At 49.2% G+C, this 22681-nt stretch overlaps 1 protein-coding gene across 1 annotated transcript; it reads right to left on the bottom strand.

Moving 5' to 3' along the window:
* Positions 1-1730: 1730 nt before the first annotated feature.
* Positions 1731-19586, bottom strand: LOC149352475 (stearoyl-CoA desaturase 5-like). Its single transcript, XM_089581650.1, has 5 exons — positions 19428-19586; positions 18412-18586; positions 7669-7799; positions 4630-4835; positions 1731-3194 (listed from the first exon to the last, which is right to left on the bottom strand). The coding sequence occupies exons 2-5, from the start codon at positions 18575-18577 to the stop codon at positions 2744-2746; spliced, it is 954 nt and encodes a 317-aa protein (XP_089437776.1). The 5' UTR covers positions 18578-18586; positions 19428-19586; the 3' UTR covers positions 1731-2743.
* Between the last annotated feature and the right edge of the window lie 3095 nt (positions 19587-22681).

Genomic DNA, 22681 nt, shown 5'->3' with positions numbered 1-22681 from the left:
CTGCAGGTTCTACCACAGTCGCATGAGATATAAACCACAACATTTACATGCGAAAGTGGAAACGTCAATATGGCGTTGAAGAGGTAAGTTCGCTTCGTTTGCATGCGAGAGAGTCAGTTTCGTTTAAAACCAGGCTATAGGCGGAAAACTGATGCAGAGTCATTCACACTAATGCGATATGCATGAGAACACACGCACGCACGCACGCACGCACGCACACACACACATGCACGCACGCACGCGCACACACACACACACACACGCGCGTGCGCGCGCACATGCACACACACGCACACACACGCATGCACGCACACACACGCACGCATGCACGCACACACACACAGAGAGAGAGACAGTTTATAAACGTAGGTTTAAAAGCGCGTGCGTATGGGAGACGTTTGCTACAACGAGCGGCCACTAAAGCGCAGAAACGGAAACGTCATTGCTTCGGCGAACTATCTTAACTCCATTTGTTTGAAACCCATGCTTTATTTGTCCGGCGGGGGACATCGTGACTGAGCCGATGCTTTCGCAAATGCCGAAGGCTGACGACACGTCGTGAATGCGAGCGTTACCAACGGGCGCGTCGGTGTGACTTCTTCCTTCTGCGTTAGCGCCTTTCTTTAGTAAAAACGATTACTAATGCATAGCTGTTGATGCTTTCGCCAGCTGCACATAAAAAAAAGGCAAATGCTCTATGGTGGGTGATATTCCCCTCCATAACTTTTCGCACCGAACACCAGTTAACGAAAAGCAAACGCTTAAGGCTCCCAAATAATGCAAGAGGGGCTTGATTTGGTTAATGATTAACCTCAGTTAGGAGAAAAAAAGAGGAGGGTAATCAAAGGCATACGTGGAAGACAATAAAAGTCAAACGACAAATTTTAGGCAGAGGGACGTTTATGCATTTTTTTTCAAAGGTACAGACGCCTAGTCTGTTTTACTAAACAAATTCCAGACTTAACAAATAAATGCAAGACTCAACACAGTGCACAGTCACCTCTGCTCGTGACAAACTCTGCATACACCAGCTCTATACGTTACAAATTCATTGTTCCCAATTCGCGTTCACTGCCGCGTAGTACAGTCAAGCGCGACGTGAAGATTATCACGTTCGTTCCGGCTGAAACGGACCAATAAATTTTTCCTGGCGTGATGGCCATTTAGTCCGCAATAAACAACCCCATGCACGATAGAGGAATACTTCGCGCAGCTTAGCTCATGTATTCGTTGCAGTGTTCTTGCGAAAATAAAGTGTTTGAGCAGTTTAAGCTGAGTAGGTTACGTCCGAAGTGGCCACCTTCAGATCGCGTTAGACTGTACATGCCAGCGTGCTGTAGCTGCATGGCTTGGAAACAACACAGTACTGGAGGAATTATATCAGGTCAAGAAGGGGAGTTCACAGACAGCATGCACACCACACCTCCAAGTTTTCAGCAGCATTAAAGCAGAATGCCCTGAGCCCGATAATGATATGTTTCGAACATTGTACCAAACAATTTCAGTGGTACAAGTAATAAGGAACCCGCCTTTCCCGACCCACTGGTAAAGCCACCCGTGCTCAAGGCTCAGTGTTCCAAGTTTATGCCAAAACCTTGGACTCACTTGTACTAGTTCCCAAGGTAAGCAGACTATAAAAAAATAAACCGCACTGTCAAGTTCATACATGTGGGAATGTACTGCCTTTTTTCTTCCAGGTTATGTATCCAGCCAATGAGGATTGCAAAGAAAAACCAATTTAAGATTTTATTTACCAGTGCTCGTAGCTGTTGCATACATTATAAAGTCAGTCACATTTCACACAACATCGACTTAAATACATCAGACAACTATCACAGAACATGAGAGGGCTTCTTCCCTGCTGCAAATACATATAAAAACTCCATACAACTTTGGGTGGCTGCTGTGGACATATACTGAGTGTCTAAACAGCATCTGTACTTGCCTAGTTGTACTTGAAGATGGCTATGATAGCATTCGGTGCCAGCTTGATAAAACAAGTTGTTACAGCCATTCGATTCATTAGCTGCGTAAATCCATGCCCTGCATTTTGTTAACGACTGGTTAACAAGATGTTTACTCCTTATGGTTTGTCCTTGATAACACGACAACCGAGATGTCACCAGGACATTTCATCCCTTACTCATATAAGAAAATTATAACAGAATAAGCTGTGGCAAAACCCGCAAAAACTGTTCTTGAGTGCGTTGTAATTTAACCCCAGGTATCCGATCATGTAATCTGAGCGACTCAGACACCGACTCGGAAAAAAAAAAAAAGCTCACGAAAGAAGCACAAAGAGGCAACAAGGTTGACTGCTAAGTGGCTACCCCCCGATCGGGTCTAAAAGGCTATGTTTATTTCACTGAGGCCTAGTTCGTCTACACTTGAACAGGAAGCTGCGCAGTGCTGATTTGTCAGACTTGGCCTGAACCAGACAGTGTCCAGCTGCAAAACCGGCAGGCGGGGGCACTGCTGCGAGGCAAGACAGTCTCACGCAACATGACTGCCATCCGGGTTGCCCCCTCTTGGCATAAACAAATGGGAATGTTTCCACCTGCAGCTCCTCACCAGGAGGAAGTCTACATGAGCAGACCGACGTCCTTGCACACTGCAGCATGAACTACGTAAGTTCCACACGACAGACGCGGAGTTTGACTTGGTCGGAGCACGCCCACCCAAAATGAGGAACAGAAGAGGGGAGCGGGCCCACAGGTGGTCTTCAAGGCCGGGCTCTTCCCCGTCAGTAGCTGCGCGTGCCTGCCGTCAGGCCGCGCGAGCCGTCGCCGGTGCGCTCCATGCGCCGCTCCACCACACTCGTGGGCACCTCCTTGCGGTCGTAGACCTGACCGAGCCAGGCGAAGAAGTCGATGAACCACGTGGTCGTGTTGATTCTGCAGCCCAGCTCGCTGGTGCGGTAGTCGTAGGGAAACGTGTGGTGGTAGTTGTGAAAGCCCTCGCCGTGCGCCCCGACGATGGTCACCAGGTTCTGGCGCGGGCTGATGTGCCGGTCGTAGGGCCGGTTGCCCCACATGTGGGCGGCGCTGTTCACCAGCCAGGTCATGTTGAGCGTGAAGCAGTAGCGCGTCAGGGAGCAGACCAGGAACGCGTTCCACAGCGACTCGCCCCACAGGTACCACGGCCCCACCGCAGGGAGGACGAAGCAGATGGCCACCATCAGAGGCAGGTAATACCTGGGCAAAATAACGCGACCGATTTAGTTTCCTGAGGTCAAGTTTTTTTTTCTCTCTCTCTCTCTCTCTGGTATGGCTTGCATTACTGGATGCTGTATATTGTTTATTCATTTTTTTTTAATCGGCAAAATGCACTGATATGTATTTTTCCATGGCTTTGCAGCGAGCTGTTATTTACGCACCCGATTAACACCTCGCTGCCTGGACAGCCAGCGAGCATCTTGTACTTAGGCTGGACAGAAAAAGGTCATGTATATGAGTGTGAATAAACTTTGATTTGATTTGACTTTCCAGACAGGCATAAGCAGGAATCCCAAACAAGCCACTAATTCATCTAGTTCATATCTCCTTGGGCAGGTGCCGAAGGTGAATTTTACGATTAATATTTCCACAAAACTTCGGCAAGAAAAGTAAATATTTTTCTTTTTTCTTTGGGCAAAGCAAATTGTAGGTTTGAGCAACAAAGTGGCGGTGGCACTAGAGAACAGTATGCTTCACCGCAATGCAGGTGTATAGAAACGCCTCTTGAACCTAAGTGAACCAATGAGTGCATTTCGCACGTTTCACTAGCATACTGGGACATGCACGATCAACCATGATTCTGAACAAAACCAAATTGAAGGTTCCCATGCAACCCCACACCAAACAGGGGCTCACACAGTGTGGGGTAGAGAGGATCCCATAAGTATCCTCAGAAGGAGGTCGAAGACACATGTCCAGAATTTTTGGTTATGACTACTGCATGGCGGGCTAGGAGTCGCGCTACCCGGCAATGGGGATCTGACGCTGACAAATCACCTATTTTCATGCCATGCAGCTGCTGTGAAAGACTGCAGATGAACAGCTCTTCTCCCTACTCCCTTTGACTCCCTGCTTCTGCCATCGCCACGGCGTGGCCCACGTGGGACATATACTGCACCTTTTCTGTCCTTGTAGCCCCTCCCCAGTCGTTTGCAGCACTGTGGATGCTACAGCGGCGTAAGTTTATCAGAACGCGCGCGCTGGATAAATGTGTTCTTCCGCGCCCATCATCCCGCGACCGGTGTCTCCATCATTGGGAAGGAAAAAGCACCAGTGTTCATCTACTGCACTAAAGCTGCACGCAAGAGGCTCAGCCGACTCGGCGAACGCCATGTTAGCGAGTGTTAGCGAAGCAGGCCTTCGCCGCGCTGTGTTTCTGCGGAATTTATCTGCTGATTTAACCAGTGTCATAGCGAACGCTGTCATATTTGAAGAAAAAAAAAACAGGAACTGCCTTTCCAACTGCTGTCTGAAATCTAGTTTTCGGACATTTGCGGGAATATTTTTTGCGTTCCTTCAGTCCTGAACGGATAAGACAGCTGTACCTTCCACGGTGCTGCAGACAACTTGTTAGGTGGAAAACAGACTCCGTGCAGTCCAGCATGCACAGATACTGGGTAAAGAGTGCACATACTTTTTCTGGAAGCGGACAACCGGGTCGGCCATCAGGTCACTCAGGTCAATGGCCTTGCCCTTGTTGCGGATGTCGGGGTGCTTGCGCACAAGCAGCCAGCCCACGTGCGAGAAGAAGAAGCCCCGAGTCGCATCATGTGGGTCGGCGGTGGTCTCGGAAAACTTGTGGTGCATCCTGTGGTCTCTCGCCCATTCGTAGATGTCGTTCTGAAACAAACCACAAAACCCTGTCAGCTGGAACTAGCTCCACCCGACAAGCGCAGAAGGAAAAGAAATATATGCGTGCGTGCGTGCGTGCGTGCGTGCGCGCGCCCTGTGTGACCGCAGATGTTGCTCCAGTTTCCACCCTTGCGTATTAAACGCGCTTCATGTTGCTGTTAGTGATACATGAGGATCACTTCGCCATGATAGCACGGTTTAGATTGGAACAGCCACACAAGTGTGCGTCTTTACTGGCGATCGCCATTCTTTTTGGCTACCAGCACTGGTCAGCGCTAGCACGACGACCAATCACGTAAAGCTCTTGCGTAAGAGGAGTCTCATGAATCTAGAGCCAATATGGCTGACGTGCGCTTCCTAGTCAGCGCAAAGGTTCATGGGAAAGTCGACTGCTACCGTAACTTCCGGCTCGTACTTTCTCGCCCTGCTCGCTTCATTCATCGCAATCGCTGTGTTAATACTGCTTCTCCTACTAACTTAACTGTGCTGTAACATATCGCCGATTGTACTGCATCATCGCAAGGACAATGCGACGTCGACTCTATTCTGCTTCGTGGCGTGTTTTCGCACGAAATATTTAGAAAGCAAAAGCAAAATAATGAAAGTGGTACGGGGCTAGGGGCTGCCTATAAGTGTGCAGTGCGATGTGTTGACCCAGTGACATGAATGGATCCTTTGCTAGCCCACTGACAGCCCTTACACGCTGTGGGGAAAATACATCTACCGTGTGCTCAAACGCACAGGTTTCACCACTTCGCACTGCAGCAAAACAAAAAAACAAAAAAAAAAACAAACAAAGCAACATAAGTAACAACGGATGGGTTGAACTAGTTCATAGGCCCGACTGCAGCGCATATTAGTGAACCCGACTGCAGCGCATATTCACAACAGCCAGCCTACGCCGCCATGCTAACCACGGCAGAACACGCTTACCTTTCCGTATTAATTTCTGTGCTCATGTCACGCACATACGTAACACGCGGTGATGTTACAATGACTCTGCTCAATGAACGATGTCGCAGCACAAATAAATTGGTGAACAAACTATTCCACCATGCACGGCGACTGCTACGCAATAGGCAAGCAGTGGGAAAAAACTGGAACCGGGAGTAGCAAGCAGACGATTTTACCCTTATTATTTCCGTTCACTTCGGAAACGAGCCTCACCCATTCAGTTGGAAGTGCGGCTATAGTTTATATTTAGCAGTGCTAGCGTGCTTCGACTGCGCGGGGGCGTGGACAGTGTGCGCGATATTGAGACACTAGCGCAGTAGAGCGAGCTCACTCAGTCGGACTGAACTAGCAACCCTGGGAAGTGGCCGGCGACGAAGAAGCAATATTGAGTCTGCAGAGTGCGGACGCTTGTAACCAAGCAGTGGTATTAAACCGTTGTTTTAAAGTTAGAGAAAAGAAAGGCATCCTGCAATGAATTCGCCCTAGCGCAGCTTTTAAGAAGTTTAAACGTAACGTCAGTAGCGCAAAAACCCTCGGACGAAAGCAAAGATGCGCACAGGACTAGCGCAAGCGCTCGACCTGTCCTGTAGCACTAGCCCTGACCGTGTCTTTGCCTTCGTCCGCGTTTTTGGTTATGCCCCACCAACAAGCCCAATTTACCTCTCTTCTGACAAAGTTATGAACTTGATCGCCTGAGTCTACAAAGCACAGGAGAGCTTGCATCAGCATGATTAGAGCTTGCTTCACAAAGCTCTTCTCCAAAGCACATGGAAATTGGAATAGCTTTGTGGTTCGCCACCATCACACTTTTTGTCTGCCCAAGTTCAACAGTCCGTGCCAAGAACAAGATTCTTGATCGTGGAGTACGAAAGGGCGACAAAGAAAACGAGAGAATATACTGCTTCAAACGAACAGCACGAAGGAGATATAGACTAGACACATATCATTTGTCCACTTTTCGTGTTTATTGTGTTCTGGCGCAGTAACTTCATCGCAACTTATGCATCGACTAGCCCAGGGGTTCTCAAACTGGGTTCCGCGGTACACAGGGGTTCCGCGGGCTGTCTTCTTGTGTTCCGCGAGAACCCTCACCGGCCCTGACCCGGCAGCTGATATGAGACTGGCTCTGAGTGCTACTGAGCCACGCTTTGACTTGCTCTTAAAAGGGAAGCAGTACCACCCATCACATTAGTATTTGTATTAATCTGTGCAATAAACATTTAACTTTTGCAACTCTCTCTTCGCAAAAATGCACTCGACAACATTGCTGGTAAGTAAAAGCGGGGGGGGGGGGGGGGGGGGGGGGGGGGGGGGGGGGGTCCCTGGAACTTATTGAAGGCTTTTGGGGTTCCTCAAAGCAAAAAAGTTTGAGAACCCCTGGACTAGCCCAACGAGAACTTCCAGTTAAGTACGCAAGGCATCTTGGGCACTAAAGGACTCGGAAATTTCTCTGCGGGATAAAAGTCACCTAACGCTGGCATGTAGATGCGTCTGTGCATCTAATTCATAAGGAGGCGTTATTTTATTGACTGCCCCCTCCCCCCCCCCCCCCCCCAACGTTATCCCCTGGTAGAACGATGGTATACTGCACTACACAATTATGTTTGACAGATCTGGCACAGGAGCTCAAGAGACTCCCCTCACCAAGACTTCGCAATTAAGATTTATAGCAACTTCAACATGCCGGCTGTAAAATCTAGTCGTAATGTAAGAGCATTGCTGACATCAGAGCACAGCCGCACGGTTTGCTTGTTGCATGTTTATTTATACGTAACTGTTCCAAGGTTTCTCTCATATGTTAACTACAAGCTCGACTAAAACAGCTTTCTCGACAACAAATCTCGCGAAGAACACGCTCTTTGCTCACCTGGAATGCCATGGTCTGCAAGATCATCATCATGATGCGGTAGGGCAACTTGGCTTTGTACGATCGGTGAGACCACAGGCGGTGGGAGCCAGCTGTTATTCCAATGCCAGAGAGCGTGTAAAGGATGTATGCTGGAAGAGAGAGACACGGTATGAATGCGAGTCCTCCCCGTAGTGCCCTCAGAGGGTAGGGACAGACAACTGCCCTGCAGAGTGACTGGCACTTCGTAAAAGAGGTACACTCAAAAAAAGAAAAGTGCTTCCAACAACACAGACTGCCAGCACGCGACGACACGAGATTTACAGGCGACTTCCTCAAAGGAAGGCTCCCGGGATTTCGTACTACACTTGCTCGTAGGCCACACTCGTAACTCAAGCTTGCATCGTGTTTGGCCATCGCTTTCACCCTGTGTCCGGCCGCTCTCATATTGTAACGCTTTGGCTGGTTTGTCCGGCGAAGGAGAAGGACAACCTTCTGCTTCTTTTGTGCTCATGCTTCATGCTCATGCTTCATGCTTCAAAACCCACCGCACGTCAGCTTAAGATTCGAAGATAACCATGCTTCGGTGGAAGTAATATACAAAAAATCGCTGAACCGTGGGTCGCCATGGTTAGAATGCCGACTTTACTTTTATAGCTTTAGACGAGGCATATAGCATTATAGCAAAGCTTAGATTTGCGTAAGATATCATTGCACTCAGTGGCCTAAATGCAGGTAGAACGCGCGACGGTAAAAAAAAATGCGCAAAAGGAACAGGTGAAATTTTCCGCGGCCTGGAGCATGCTTCTAGCAAAACAACGAGCCCCTGAAGCTTAATTACGCCATAGTGAGAATGACTTGTTATAAAATCTAAAAAAAAAAACAAACATCAATCAAACTGCAATCAGGTATTGACGAACCACATAGTCCTAAAAATCCCCTAGTACCCACACCCTAAACAAATCATTTTCAAGGATACTATTTTTAGTCCGCGCCGGTAGGCTGCAGTGGCGGAACCGGATGCGAAAAAAAAAAGAAACATGGGTGGGGTTCCTTCCCATTCGCGTAATTGACGTCATGTGCGCGTCGAATTCCTCCCCACCGGTCACGAGCGGAACAGCTTTCCTTCCAAGGAGTCACATTAGCGCCTCTCCTTGAACCATATATGAACGTTCCCGCGCTGGCAGCACTGATTTTCTGTGTTTATAAACCTTGCTTTCTTGCGCTACTAAGGCTAACAAGCGCGAGCCGTCCGGTGTTCGTGAAAAGGCGGAGCCATAGGAACCGTCAACATTCTGGTGCGCAGATTCTCTTCGTTCGAAACAGTCGAAATAGGCCATCTGGCATTTACCACAGTAAGCATCAGCAAACATTAAAAAAAAAATCACAATAATACGCTTCCCACTGAACGTTAATTGGCATCCTCACTGTGAAGCCAATTCAGCACTGGGAACGTGCAGTTACCACTTTTGCATAAGCAGGTACAACTGCTCCCATACGTTCACAACACTTCAAGAAACTACGCTATTCTAAGCCAGAGAACTGAAAAACTGGAATCCACCGCGGTGGCTCAGTGGCTTTGGCGTTCATGCATCTTGGCAAAGTCAGCGCAACAAAGGGACGAGTACAAAGGAAGAAGACACAGACCAGCGCTGTGTGCTTCCTTTGTAGTACTCGTCCTTTTGTTGCAGTGCACTTTCCAAGATGCATCCGCTCTAACTCGCCCAGCTCAGCATAATGGTGCTTTGGTGTTCGGCTGCTGATCGGAAGGTCGCGGGCTCGATCCCTGCTGCGGAGGCCGTATTTCGATGGAGGCGGAATACAAAAAAAGATCATAAGTGCGATGTCCGCACACGTTAATGCACCCCAGCTGATCTAAAATAATCTTCAGCCCTTCACTTCGGCGTCCCTCATAGCCCATGTGTCGCTTCGGGGCGTTAAACGTCACAATTTAAATGTGAAAAAACTTTACTTCATAAGCATGAATTAAATAATGCACTTGCACAGCAACGTACCTGCGCAATGGTACACAGTATCATAAAACCTGTTTGTGCGCCTATATAATAATATATGCATAAATATACTTGAGCGCGTCCAATAAACTGCGTATTTGGTCAGTTTACGTGGAGCCTGGTCTTTTAATTCGTACGGCCGTCTCGGCCGATACTACACTGGCGACGAGGATGAGATTGCTCTTGTGATTGCTTGCATGGGCGCTGCAAGTTCCCGGGCTTCCTTGCTAACCTGTTCGTTTTGGAGAGCAATTCGGGATGCAGTCGCAAAAGATACGTCGGGAACTTCCAGTAACAAACGTTCCCGGACATGTAGGAAAGAGGCCAGCAACGAAACGATCGCGCAACATGACTTCCTGGCAAAGGATAGCTGCAGATATTAATCAAATGTCTGAGAGTAGCTACATACTCAGCGACATATTCGCCAGGTTGCTGACAGCGATTCTGAAACAAATGCCTTTCAATTACCAAGTAACATTCATTTGCAAACTCTCTCTCTCTCCAGGAGAGCAACTGTTTGCTAATAGATAACTGGTGTCTTGGGCACTTGAATTTCAGGTTCCTACACTTAACCCATGACTCTAATCAGCGGAAATCCCTGCCCGTTTACGCCCGCGCCAGGGCTGCGAGTCCGTCTTTGTCGTCACGCAGATTACAGCGCCCTCACTTGCCACTGCCGTAAAATGCTATCCGTTTTAGTGTTAAGCCGTGAGCTCTTGCACAACAGTTAATTTTACTGCACTGTACATTCGATCTTACCAGAGGGCTTACACGAACGCGTGGAGAAAAATTCACTGCGGAAAAAAGAACGGCCAGCCTCCCTTGTTCCGCAGTGAATAGCTCAGTTCTCTACAGGACGACCTGCCGGGTTCCTTAGGCACAACAACAGTACCAATAATCTTCCATTTTGCGCGTCACTATAGGAACTCTTGACGGTTTACCAAGCGGAGTGGGTGATTCTGAAGACCGGCATGTGTCCAAAGCTGGAATATACATGCGTGTCTAGGGGACCCTCACTTCTCTTATCTGACTAAAACGCTAGAATCAATACTGCTATTGTTCCAGCGTCACAGCTGTGAAATCCAAAGCTGCTGTGAGATCTAAGTGCACGTAATTGAGTACACCTACATAATCAGTAGAATGCAATAGCCAGCCGACACCGCACTTCCCACTAGAGCTAGTTCGAAAAAAAGTCACTCGCTAATAACCTATATTACCCCTCATGCAATACGCCGAAATAGGGGCATTTCATCTAGCACTGATTAAGCAAATGCTGCAAGAGGTTACTTATCTTAGGAGTTCAGGGCCGGAAAGTGTCAGATGACCTTGTCCCTCCTTACTCGGTGGGCAGATGAGGTGGCCGACATAGTCCCGCCTCCCACCTAACACCCTCCCTTGCGCCCCTCTCCCTTCAATTTCACAGCTATCTGCATGTCCCTCCTCCTCTGATACAAGGGCTGGCGTGCGCAGGTGCGCATGACGATTGCACGAGATGGCCGTTTTTGGAACATCTGATAAAGAACTGTTCTCTGCATACACCAGCGCAAGACAAGGCGCGGCGTGTCATCGAACCATGCAGGCACCTTTGGACGCCAGTCCTACAGTGTCCGTCGTTATTCCGAGATAAATATCGGTTGAGTGCAAGATAAGCGTGTTACCCGCATAAATTTATCGTCAGTCACCCCTTTAAACCTTCCGAGGTCACAACGGTACAGTGGCTCAAGGACGTAGATCTGACATAATTCTATGCTGGAAATGTCCCATGCCAGATAAGGCTGATCACAGGCAATGGAGATAATAATCGAAACGGGATCGGGAACTACGTCTGTAAAGGTCCGCTGCGCTCAGAGTGATGAAGGACGAATTAAGGGATAAGAGGTATCGAAAAGAAATCGATGAAAAGAGTGATCAGATTTTTGGATAGACGATCGTCTCTCGTCTGTGCTGCTTCTGTCTTTAGCTCATTTTCCGCGTCCCCTGCCAAAATCTGGGCGAAGAAGTGTCGTTAGGCAGCATAAAGTTGAATAGATACCAGGGAGCTTTCTCGAAAAGGCACGCTGCCTTCGTTATGTGAGGTTTCTCAACTTTTCTTTCGACATCTCTTAGAAATATTAAACATGTTCAAGATACAATAATTCGCCTTTTTTTTTTCATCGTTGCCGTCGCGCGTGAACGGAAGTATGGCGACCGCCATGGCAGTTTTCGTTCGTTGACGAGAAAATAGGCACCAGGCGGCGCGCATCAGGTGGCGACAACGCCGCCTGCCGGAAAAGTGGGCGCTGAGAGTTGGCGGAAGGCGGTAAAGCGTCCCGTTGCCGGCAGGTGGCGATGACGCCGCTCTCGTTTATGCACAGAGATCCAGGTCGATTTAGATTTCAGAAACGGCCAGGGAGCTTGGACTGCAGAAATTAGAGGAAAATACGAGCGGGATAAAGAAGGATCGGTCACTGAATGTCCGTATCTTCTGGTAATTGCAGGGAGCGTTATGATTCTTACACGCCGGCTAAATGAGAATCGCAATGGACCCGCGACTGCGGGGAAGCCATTAATTTGTATATCATATCCACCCATCAAACCCGACGGACCAAGGCACAAATATCGCAGAGGCTGTGGGTTCGGTCGATAGCGGTAACAGCCTACATCACCACTGGAGTAGAGGGAGAGGGTTTTGTCGAGGCTCGATGACGCATGGCATGCACGAAGCATTATGCGCACTGTTATATCCGCCGGCTTCGGAGCGCCTCGCGTGAGCTTGGCAGGGCAGTAAAGGGTGAAACGTGCTTAGTAGCTCGCGAGAGAGCATCGCACGACCGCTAAACGTCTGCGATGACGAAACCCTCGGTGCGTGCAATAAATAGCACGTAGCACATCCGCGCATACATTTCAGCCTGTAGAGGCCAACGCGCGCCGGCTCGCGCTCGTTATTCGACTAGCTATGCATCTTACAACGCGTACGTATGCGCAGAGAGCCATACTGGCTCGCGGATAGGCATAAAAAGCGACACACTGGTTTACGATGAGTATAACATTACCACGTCGACAGTCACGACAGAACAGCGAACAGTGGCGTTTCGCAACAGGCATACATGGACGGATCTACGGAATGAGGGTTAGTTGGCTGCCCTTCCGAAACTCCTTCAGTCAACGCGCAATTTCTAACAACCCTTACGTCCTAGCACAAAAGAGAGAAACGTCTTTGAATTTCTGACTTAATACTTGTCACGTAAGCCCGCCTTTCATCCCTTCTCCGCCTTCGCTTTTCAGGGAGGAAATGAAAAAAATCGTGTTTGCGTTCACGCTATAGGAAACCACTTGTGTCCCTGCGGTGCCATTTTGCTTTTGCCCCAGTGGTCGACCATAATGTCTATTCGATATGAATGACAATCTGCCGCTCCTAAAATTGGCATACAAGGTCAGGTAGGACGCCGTGGCGACAGCTGCAGCACCCGCTCGTGTCCCTTGCGCGTGCAAATGACCAGACATGGTACAGCCAGTGATGGCACATTCTTGTGGTGGCTGCACTTACACTGGGAGAAGCTGGCGAAGACATTGCCTTCTTAAATTTGCGGCCCGTATAGTCGCTGCCATTGTTTTTCCGGAAGTTTGGGTGGATAGAGTGATTGGAGGATTTTAATGGGCGAAAGTAATACTATGAACCACGAAGCTTGCCATAGTAGAGGGCTCCTCCGTATAAATTTTCATCACTGTGGGTTATTAAACACGCGACAGAATCTCACTAAACAGGCGTTTCATCACCCGGCGTTACTGAACACGCTACAAAATCTCACTACACAGGTGTTTTACATCTTACCTTCATTAAAAAAAAATGACAGGTGCAATAAAAAAACAAAGCAGTACTCTAATAGGCGGCGTGAATCAATCCGGACGCGCTTTGGAAAACTCTTACACTAAGTCAGTGTTGTTACCCACAGTATCAAAGACGTCACGTGGTTGTAAGTATGCGCACTGTCATGTTAACACGTGCCCTTACGGTACCAAGTGCGCATGCTCATGCTTGTACCTGTCCTTATATAAGCAGCCGCTTGTCTGATAATAAACACACTTTGTTCCCTGCCTCCCGGCCGTTCACATGGTGTCAGAAGTGGGGCGGCGACGCGTTTCGCAAGCCGCGTTCACCGCTGTTCTTCGCCGCCCCCTCGTCCAGCTGCACCCCTAGTACCCTCCAGAGAAAGAAGCATGGCCTCGACGGTTCTTCCGCCGCCAAAGCCACTGGAAAGTACGGGTGACGCTTACCAGAATTGGATCATCTGGAAAAGTGAGTTTACTCTGTTTTCTACGGCGACCGGACTAAGGAAGCAGCCTAAAGACGTTCAGGCAGCAACCCTTCTTGTGACGATTGGAGAAGAAGCAAGGCGGGTGTTCTATACCTTCGATTTCGCAAATGAGGACGAAAAGAAAGACCTCGATAAGCTGATTGAAAAATTTGAGGCCCACTACAAACCAGCGAAGAATTTAACATTCAACGAGTTTCGTTTCGGCTCCCGAGATCAACGTGAGGGCGAATCTTTTAACGAATGGCTAATCGATATCCGAAGTCTTGCTCGCTTGTGCGAATTCGGAGAGCTGGAGGACAGACTACTGCGCAGTCGAATAATTCTAGGAGTTAAAGACAAGGACCTGCAGCAGAAACTTCTGTCTGAAAATCCGTCGTATGCCACAACAGTGGAAATATGCCGAGCAAGGGAACAAGCGAAGGAGCATTTTAACGAGATCAGGGAGGCAGAAGTGAGCGGAACAGATGAGGCCGCCATACATGCAGTGAAATCGAAAGCTAGCCTCGGAATTTGCCCGAACTGCTGTTTCACGGAGCACGGAAAAGGGAAGTGCCCTGCGCAAGGAAAGCGCTGCAACAAGTGTGGAGGCCGAAATCACTTCGCGCGTGGATGCCGTCAACAAGCAAGACCGAGGGGCCAAGGATGCAAGATAAAACAGGTCGAAATGGCAGAGGACGAGGGTTACTTCCTTCAAACCTTGGAAGTCAATGCAATTGATAACCAAGACCGCTGGTCAGCGACTGTCGACATCGCAGGTTCCGCCATACGCTGCAAAATTGATACTGGAGCCAACTGTTGCGTCATGCCCGAAGCGACGCTCAGTAACATAACTACGAAGCCAGCACAAGACTGCTGCTCTACGCTACGGTCGTTTTTCGGGCACATAGAAAAGGCGACGAAGAAGATTGAGCTTCCGGTCGCCAGTACAACGCAGGCTACCACTGCGCTATTCTTTATCGTTAAACAAGCAGTTCCTGTTACATTGAGCGGCAAGGTGGCTGAACGCTTAGGGCTGATTGGCCGCATAAACACCGTGGACGCCTCAGAAATTAAGGAAATAGTAGAAACATTTGAAGATGTTTTTCAGGGTTTGGGAGAAATCAAGGACGTAGCCTACCACATGGAGCTGAAACCTGAAGCTCGAGGCGTCGTCAAGCCAGCGCGACGAGTCGCCATCGCACTTCAGGAGCGCGTCCGAGCTGAGCTGGACCGGATGGAGCACGACGGCGTCGTTGCTAAGGTAACAGAACCGACTTCCTGGTCTAGTCACATGGTTGTAGTGGTAAAGAAAGAAAAAGTACGCATATGCTTGGACCCTTCTGACTTAAATAAGGCCCTTCTGAGGGAGCACTACCACATGCCGACGTTAGAAGATATCCTACCGCAGCTGCATGGAGCGAAATTATTTTCTACTCTTGATGCATCATCAGGATTCTGGCAGATTAAGTTGGACGAGCCGAGCTCCCGCCTATGCACAATGAGCACGCCCTACGGGCGATACAGATTCCTGCGCATGCCGTTCGGCATCGCTTCAGCGCCGGAAATTTTTCAGCGGGTGATGCACCGGGTACTAGAGGGCTTGAAGGGCGTTGCTGTCGTTATGGACGACATATTGGTTTGGGGAAAGTCGCGAGAGCAACACGACAGCAATTTAGTAGCTTTGCTGTCCCGATGTCGCGAACACAACTTGAAGCTCAATAAGAACAAGTGCAATTTCCTCCAGCCCAGAGTCCGCTACATGGGCCACATTCTGACTCCAGAGGGGCTGTGCCTGGACCCGAGCAGAGTCGAAGACATCATGCAAGTTCCGCAACCACAAAACCGTAAGGAACTGCAGGCTTTCCTCGGCATGATCAACTTCGTGGCTCGGTTTGTTCCTAACATATCCACGTTGTCAGCGCCGCTTCGCGAGCTGTTGAGAAAGGACGTCGCGTGGGTCTGGACAGACCAGCAAGATAGCAGTTTTCTTCAGCTTCGAGAGACTCTCACGAAGGCGCCAGTCCTTGCCTATTTTAACCAAGAAGAACCAGTCACCTTGTCAGTAGACGCCAGTCAGCATGGAGTAGGAGCCGTTCTTCTACAGAATGGGCAGCCAGTTGCGTACTCATCCCGTTCGCTAACAGAAGCACAGCAGCGCTACGCGCAGATCGAGAAGGAAACATTGGCAATTGTTCATGGTTGCACAAAATTTCAAGATTATATCTTCGGGCAATCAGAGGTTATCGTCGAGTCTGATCACAGGCCTCTGGAATCTATATTCAAAAAGCCACTTTGTGAATGCCCTCTACGATTGCAACGCATGAGGCTTGTTTTGCAAAGATTCCCAATCAAGGTGACCTTCAAACCAGGAAAGGAGTTGTTTTTAGCCGATGCGCTTTCTCGCTTCCCGAGTACTAAGGAACTAACCGACGAGACAGAACAATTTCAAGTCAGCGTTGTTTCTTCGCTTCCTGTGTCCGACCAGCAGCTCGAAAGTATTCGGCATGAAACTAGCAAAGACGCTAGTATGGCTGAACTGCGCCGTTACTCGAGCACAGAATGGCCGGAAATGAAGGACCATGTGCCGCATGCCCTGCGTCCATACTGGTGCTACCGCAACGAGTTGCACGTTGAGGAAGGCCTGCTACTCAGAAGCAACAAAATAGTCATTCCTCCTGCCAAGCGACCGGAAATTCTGCGCTTGCTGCACACCGCACATGGAGGCGAAGAAAAAATGAAGATGAGAGCTAGAGAAGTAATGTTCTGGCCCGGCATGAACGCAGACATCTCATCTCTAGCTAAGTCATGTGCAGCGTGCGAAAAGTACAAGCGCAGGAACACTAGACTGCCTATGCTTAGCCACGAGATACCAGGCCTGCCATGGCAAGTAGTAGGGCTTGATATTTTCCACCACGATGACCAGTCCTACCTAATCCTCGTGGATTTCTACTCGTTCTTTTTCGAGGTTCAAAAGCTACGTCAGACAACAGCGACAGCGGTAAACAATGCGTGCATGCTCGTCTTCGCGACTCATGGAATCCCGGCAAAGCTGTGCAGTGATAACGGCCCACCTTTCAACAGCGCCTGTTTCCGCTCTTTTGCTGCGCAGCTAGGAATTGCCCACGTAACGTCAAGCCCGTACTATCCTCGTGGTAACGGCATGGCGGAGCGTGCGGTGCAGGAGGCGAAAAAACTGCTCACGAAGTGCCCGTTCGCAACCCTGGAATTTTACAGCGCCCTGCTGGAGTGGCGAAACATGCCAAGGGACGAGCAACTGAAGTCGCCCGTTCAAAGGTTGATGGGCCGCCAAACAAGGACCCAGTTGCCGGTTCTTCCCCAGCACCTCGAACCACAAACTGTGCCATCACAATCCGTTCGCAATCGCCTCCAGGAAATAAGAGAAAAGCAGCGCGTCTTCTACAACCGAACAGCTAAGCGTTTACCACATCTTCGCAGCGGGTCTCAAGTATCGGTGTACGACACCATACGCAGAACATGGTCGCCAGCTGTGGTTGTAGGCCCTGCAGGAACACCTAGGTCATACACCCTACTTACAGACAGCGGACAAGAGCTGCGGCGCACCAGGGAGCATCTCAGTTCCAAAGAAATGCAACCAACGTCGGACCCTGAAGCGACCATTTCTCCGGAGTCGGTATCCCAGCCTGACCAGATGGCGGAGCTACAACCTGAGGGCATCCTTCGTAGAAGTGACCGTCAGCGTAGACCGCCACAACGTTACCCCCTGCCAGAGAGACCGCAGCCTTAGGTCCCTGACATGTGAATTTGGAAACTGCTTTTCCTTTTTTTTCTTGTTTCTTTTTCTTTCTCTTCGAAAAGAAGGAAGATGTAAGTATGCGCACTGTCATGTTAACACGTGCCCTTACGGTACCAAGTGCGCATGCTCATGCTTGTACCTGTCCTTATATAAGCAGCCGCTTGTCTGATAATAAACACACTTTGTTCCCTGCCTCCCGGCCGTTCACAGTGGTTATCTCTACCACGTCAATTACGGTGGAACCTCCTCGCGGCTACACTAAACTAGTCGAGTGGCTAGGGCGTTCCTTCTTTGAGGTATTTCCTGCCGGAGAACACCTACGTGGAAGCTTGGGATAGTTAACGAGACACTACCAGGTAAGCAGCGAGGAGGACAATGGATGTTAAAGAAGACGACACGCGGACGTCGAAGCCGACGCACGTCGTCCTCTTTCATCCCCATTGTTTTTTGCGCTGCGGATGTGACGGCTAAGATTTCCGCACAGACACATAGAAAAAGAAGAAAGTGACGGGCCAGTTCCAGTACACTGAACTACACAGGACTACGGAGACCTCGTGACCTGGAGGCTCGAGTCACAGCAAGTTTCCACGGATAGCAACAAGCGCAGAAGGCGACCGGGCTGGCCCGTGATGCTGCGCAGCCAGCGATGCGCTGCAGCACGTGCGAGCGGCGAATGAATGAACAGTGCGTAGTCAGTTCTTACCGGCGAGCACGGTCTTCCACTGCACGGAGAAAAATATCAGGTAGAATCCGTAGATGGAGATGAGGTGCAGGCTCCCCATGAGGAACACATTGCGCCACACTATCTCCATCTTGTACGGCTTGGGGGCCGACCGCTCCTCCGTCACAGTCTCCGTCACAGTCGACATGGCTCTTTTCTGCGTGCGTTAAGGCGGAACTCATTATTTCGCACCTAACAAGCGCAGGGCTAGGGAACACTCAGCAACCTTGGTCTACAGACTATAGCCGCGGCGACGGGCAAGTTAATCGAACTTTTCGTTTCGCAACTAGTTGTGGCGTGAAACGGCGCCTATTCGCCCAAAGACACCTGAAGAGCGAGCGATGGAGAGCAAACTAACTTCGTCAAACTGTGACAAACTCGTTCGCGACAAGTAAGCCCTTACTGCTAAGACGCCGCGAGAGCGCCGAGTATACGGTTGCAAAGATCTTTGATAGCAGGGCGCGGCTTCCGTACATGCTCTGGTCGTCTTGCGGAAAAGCCCACACGGTGACCGTTGCTAAAACGCCGATCGTATACGATGTAACATTAGGATATTACAGAGTAAACCTTTTCGCCGCGTCGCTGATGTTCGAAGGAGGATATCTGCGACAAACTATTGCGACCGACAGGCGTGCGAGAAGGTGGCTTAAGTCCCTTTTAAAAACGAGATAAAAGGACAAAAATTCAAGCGTCCTTCGCAGATGGAGACCAATTCAAAAGTCTGAATTGCATCAGCCTAACGGTAAGAACCAGCGAATACGAGGCCGATGAAAAAGAAGAAAATGTTAACTCGTAACACTCCAGCTTAGAAGTGGAGGCCAGATCCAGCGAAAATGTGGGAAGTCCAGCACCGGGTAAATTAAAATAGTCGCTGAGCTAGGGACGAAGTGGCCACGACCGCACCGGCAGATTCATTGAAACATATCGCCGCATCGCTCAAGCTACGGGTCCGCGCCGACACGCTCGTTCCAGTCAAGCGCCAAGAGGAGAACACTCGCCTGTGGTTAATCCAGCCGCGCAGAGTATCCAATGTGACGGCTGCCAACGTGCTGCCACTGCAGTTATAAGAGGAGACGTGCGCCGCTGCTGGCGGGAATCCAGAGAGAGCGGATAAAAATCACGCGTTCGCAGAGCGACCGGCAGCGCCGGCTGAAGGAAGCCGGCTGTCACGTGATGTCACCTTTCGACCGCGGATTGGCTGCACCGCGCCGGAAGCAACGTGGCCCTCCCTCGCCGTCTCCTGACGGGTGAGCGCACCGAGAGCAGCTAGCGACGCAGAGCAGACGACGTCGGTCGTCTGCTCGTCTACTGGGCTCGAAAACAATTAATTACGCCCGCTGCGGTCGTCTCACCGACGCGAGCCTTGCGAATAGACGTAGCCCTATTTTTGCGTCCGAACACAGCGTACTGTTCGAATGCAGCCTCAAGCAAGAAGCCGCTGTGAACATCGGCTGGCGGTAATGCGTGGCGTGATGCCTGTGGCGTGAGCAGATCAGATGATGCTCCTTCTCTCCACCGCGTTCTCGCCCATGCCTTGCTCGCTCGCTTTCTCCGCTCTTCACCTCTCCGAGCTTCGAGGGGACAGGCGAGGCGGCCGAGGAGCGCCGCTTTTGAAAAGACGACGACGGGCAGTTTAGGCGCGCGGGCATAGGGCGGTCGCGTTATCTTTCCTCGGCGAAAGGCAGGTATGCAAATTTGAATGTCCACGTGGCGTAAGAATACACGCGCTCGTAAACGAGTTTCACGAACAAACGGGGGGTCTAAATGTTGGACCAACACGCCTGAATTTTTATTGTTCATGGAGTTATGCATTCCAACACTGGCAACAGAGAAAGAAAGCTCTTTACAGGGAAGTGGAGCCTCTGCCGGCGTGAGGTGCTGGCACGCTGGGTTAGAAGGATTCGCTATAGAAACAGCAGCTAAGCGAAATAAAAAAACAAAGCGATGAAGAAAATCTACTGACGTGGAAAAAAAGGTTTGAAAGAAAAGTGAAAGAAAAAGTAACGTCGCTTCTGGCGGGGAAAATGCGGGACATCCCAAATTTGCAAGAACACAATTGCCATCAAGACACGCAAACAAAAAGAGAACGGCCGGTGTTGCTTTAATGGGTGAGTCCAGGAATGAATAACCTAGTCTGAAGCCGCGTGTACGTGTGGCTATATTTAGTGTTGATTATGACCTTTAATATGCTTGAGCACGCCGGGCATTCCCCGAGGCATGTCGGGTTATACTACCCGGTCTTGGCTGACCCCAGCAGACAGGTGGTTAGCCCAAGTAGACAAAACACAATGCAAGTTTACGCACCTGGAAACTCTCCAACGGTCAGTGACTGTTGTGTCATTGTGGGCCTTTGTTTGTCTTCGACTGCGATGCGAATAGGGGTCGCGCTTCTAATGCGATATTACAGACGGGAGGTTCGAAATTTCGTGGACATTGATAGTAAACTTTGCTGCACGAGTGTCTTGTCTTGCCGAGCTGTAGAGTGATATTTGCATGTTCGAAAAGCGCTGCTTGCAAACGGGGACAGGACTAGGTGGAAAGACATAAGATGAAATACCAGCTAGCCCCAGTCCTGCCTAGTCTGTATTTTCGTTTTGGAGGCAGAATTGGCTCACGGTTCTTCTCCAGGTAAGCACGCTCCCTAGAAATTTCAACAAAAGTGGAGCTGGTGCGAGGGGAACCATGATGTTCTCGAAGGAGCAAACATAAAAAATCATGCTGTACCATGTTCATTATGCTTTAAGTCCTACCCAGTGAATTGTTGAGCTTCAACAGACCTTGCGAATGAAGATTCATATAGGGCCGTTGTTTTCAAGTGGTTTAAGAGATTCCAAGGTGGACACTCATAGCCAAAATAAAGAACGCAGTGGACGCCATCACTTATCAAGCAGTGGCACAAATGTTGTTTACGTAGAGAAATTGGTCGGAGAATAATTGTATAAAATTGTGGATATGATTGTGGATACTTTAAATGCTCCAAAAACGTCACCTTAAGCATCCAACCTGATCAACTCTTGCAACTTGAGAAACATGATAGACACTGCTAGCATCCAACATGGACACAATATGGACCCTCCTGTAACCGATTGCTGAAGCCACTAATTATTTGGAAGATCTTGTTCGTTGTGACACATGCAAGCCCCCACTCCATGGAGAGGTATATAACTTCAGAAATGTGGTATTTGGGGCCAGGGAGCTGAGAGCGGAAAACAGTGGAGCTGCCAGAGAGTGGAACAACTTACCAACGGAAACTGTACTACATAACATGTAGTACAGCTCCCTGACCGCTTCAAAGCATCAATCGAAGAACTAATCACTTAATACATATATCAGCCCACCCTTCATGTAATGAATGTCCCCTTGGGGGCGTTAGAGGTAAAAATAAGTAAAAAAGAAAAATAGCAAAAGTTCGGGAATAGTGATTTCGAATCATGTGATGAAGATTAAATCTTTCTTATGAAGAAATGCTCTGACATTAGCGGCGATTATGTCGAGAAATGCTGAATGAACATATTTGGTTTCGGTGCGATTAAAATTCTCATTTCATTATTTTATGAACAAAGTGCAGAAAATTTTGGACTTCCTCTTGTAATATTTTCGCACTGACTGGGCTCATCAGCCTCTGTCGTTGCTGCGCTTAAAAAGTAAAAGAAAAAAATGAACAAAATTTATACTCATCACGGAGATAGCCGGTAGCCGACGAATGTTTGTCGGCTGAGGTGTGAAAGCGAAAAACAAAAATGCCGTTACCAACCCAGCTGAACGGGAGAAAATTGCCTTTACTGTGTTGTGTTTTTTTTTTTTTTTTGGCCCACAGGCAACTAAGGCCATCATGCGCCAAGCTCAGGGTATGGAGTTCTGTTTGTTAATCATCGCAGACTCCCCTGATACATTATGTATAACGGACTCTTGGACTTTTGGAACCCCATTTCACAGCATTTTTTCAGTTGGCCAGTGACTGCACTTTTTTTCCTGTGTTTCTAAGGGGTGTAAGGAAGTCGAACCCAATCAGGTCCAGCGATTATACGAGGGAAAACGAGCCAGTGGAAGTAAGAGATGAGCGGCCAAAAAAGCAAAGGGGAAAAAAAAATGAGAGAGAAAACGCCGAGAAAGTAACAGCTCAAATTAACGGACTTTCCCCGATGCGTCAGTGAACTAGTACGCACAGACTACCATTTTCCCCTCCTTTTTTCTCCTATAGACTCTTCTCTTGTCACCAGCAAGAAAATCAGCTTAAAAATTAGAGGTCGAT

The sequence above is a fragment of the Amblyomma mixtum genome, chromosome 3, assembly GCF_055824585.1.
Source record: "Amblyomma mixtum isolate Tamu chromosome 3, ASM5582458v1, whole genome shotgun sequence".
NCBI classification, from domain to species: Eukaryota; Metazoa; Arthropoda; class Arachnida; order Ixodida; family Ixodidae; genus Amblyomma; species Amblyomma mixtum.
Note: the sequence above shows the minus strand (reverse complement) of the source record. Positions and strands in the feature narration are given on the sequence as shown.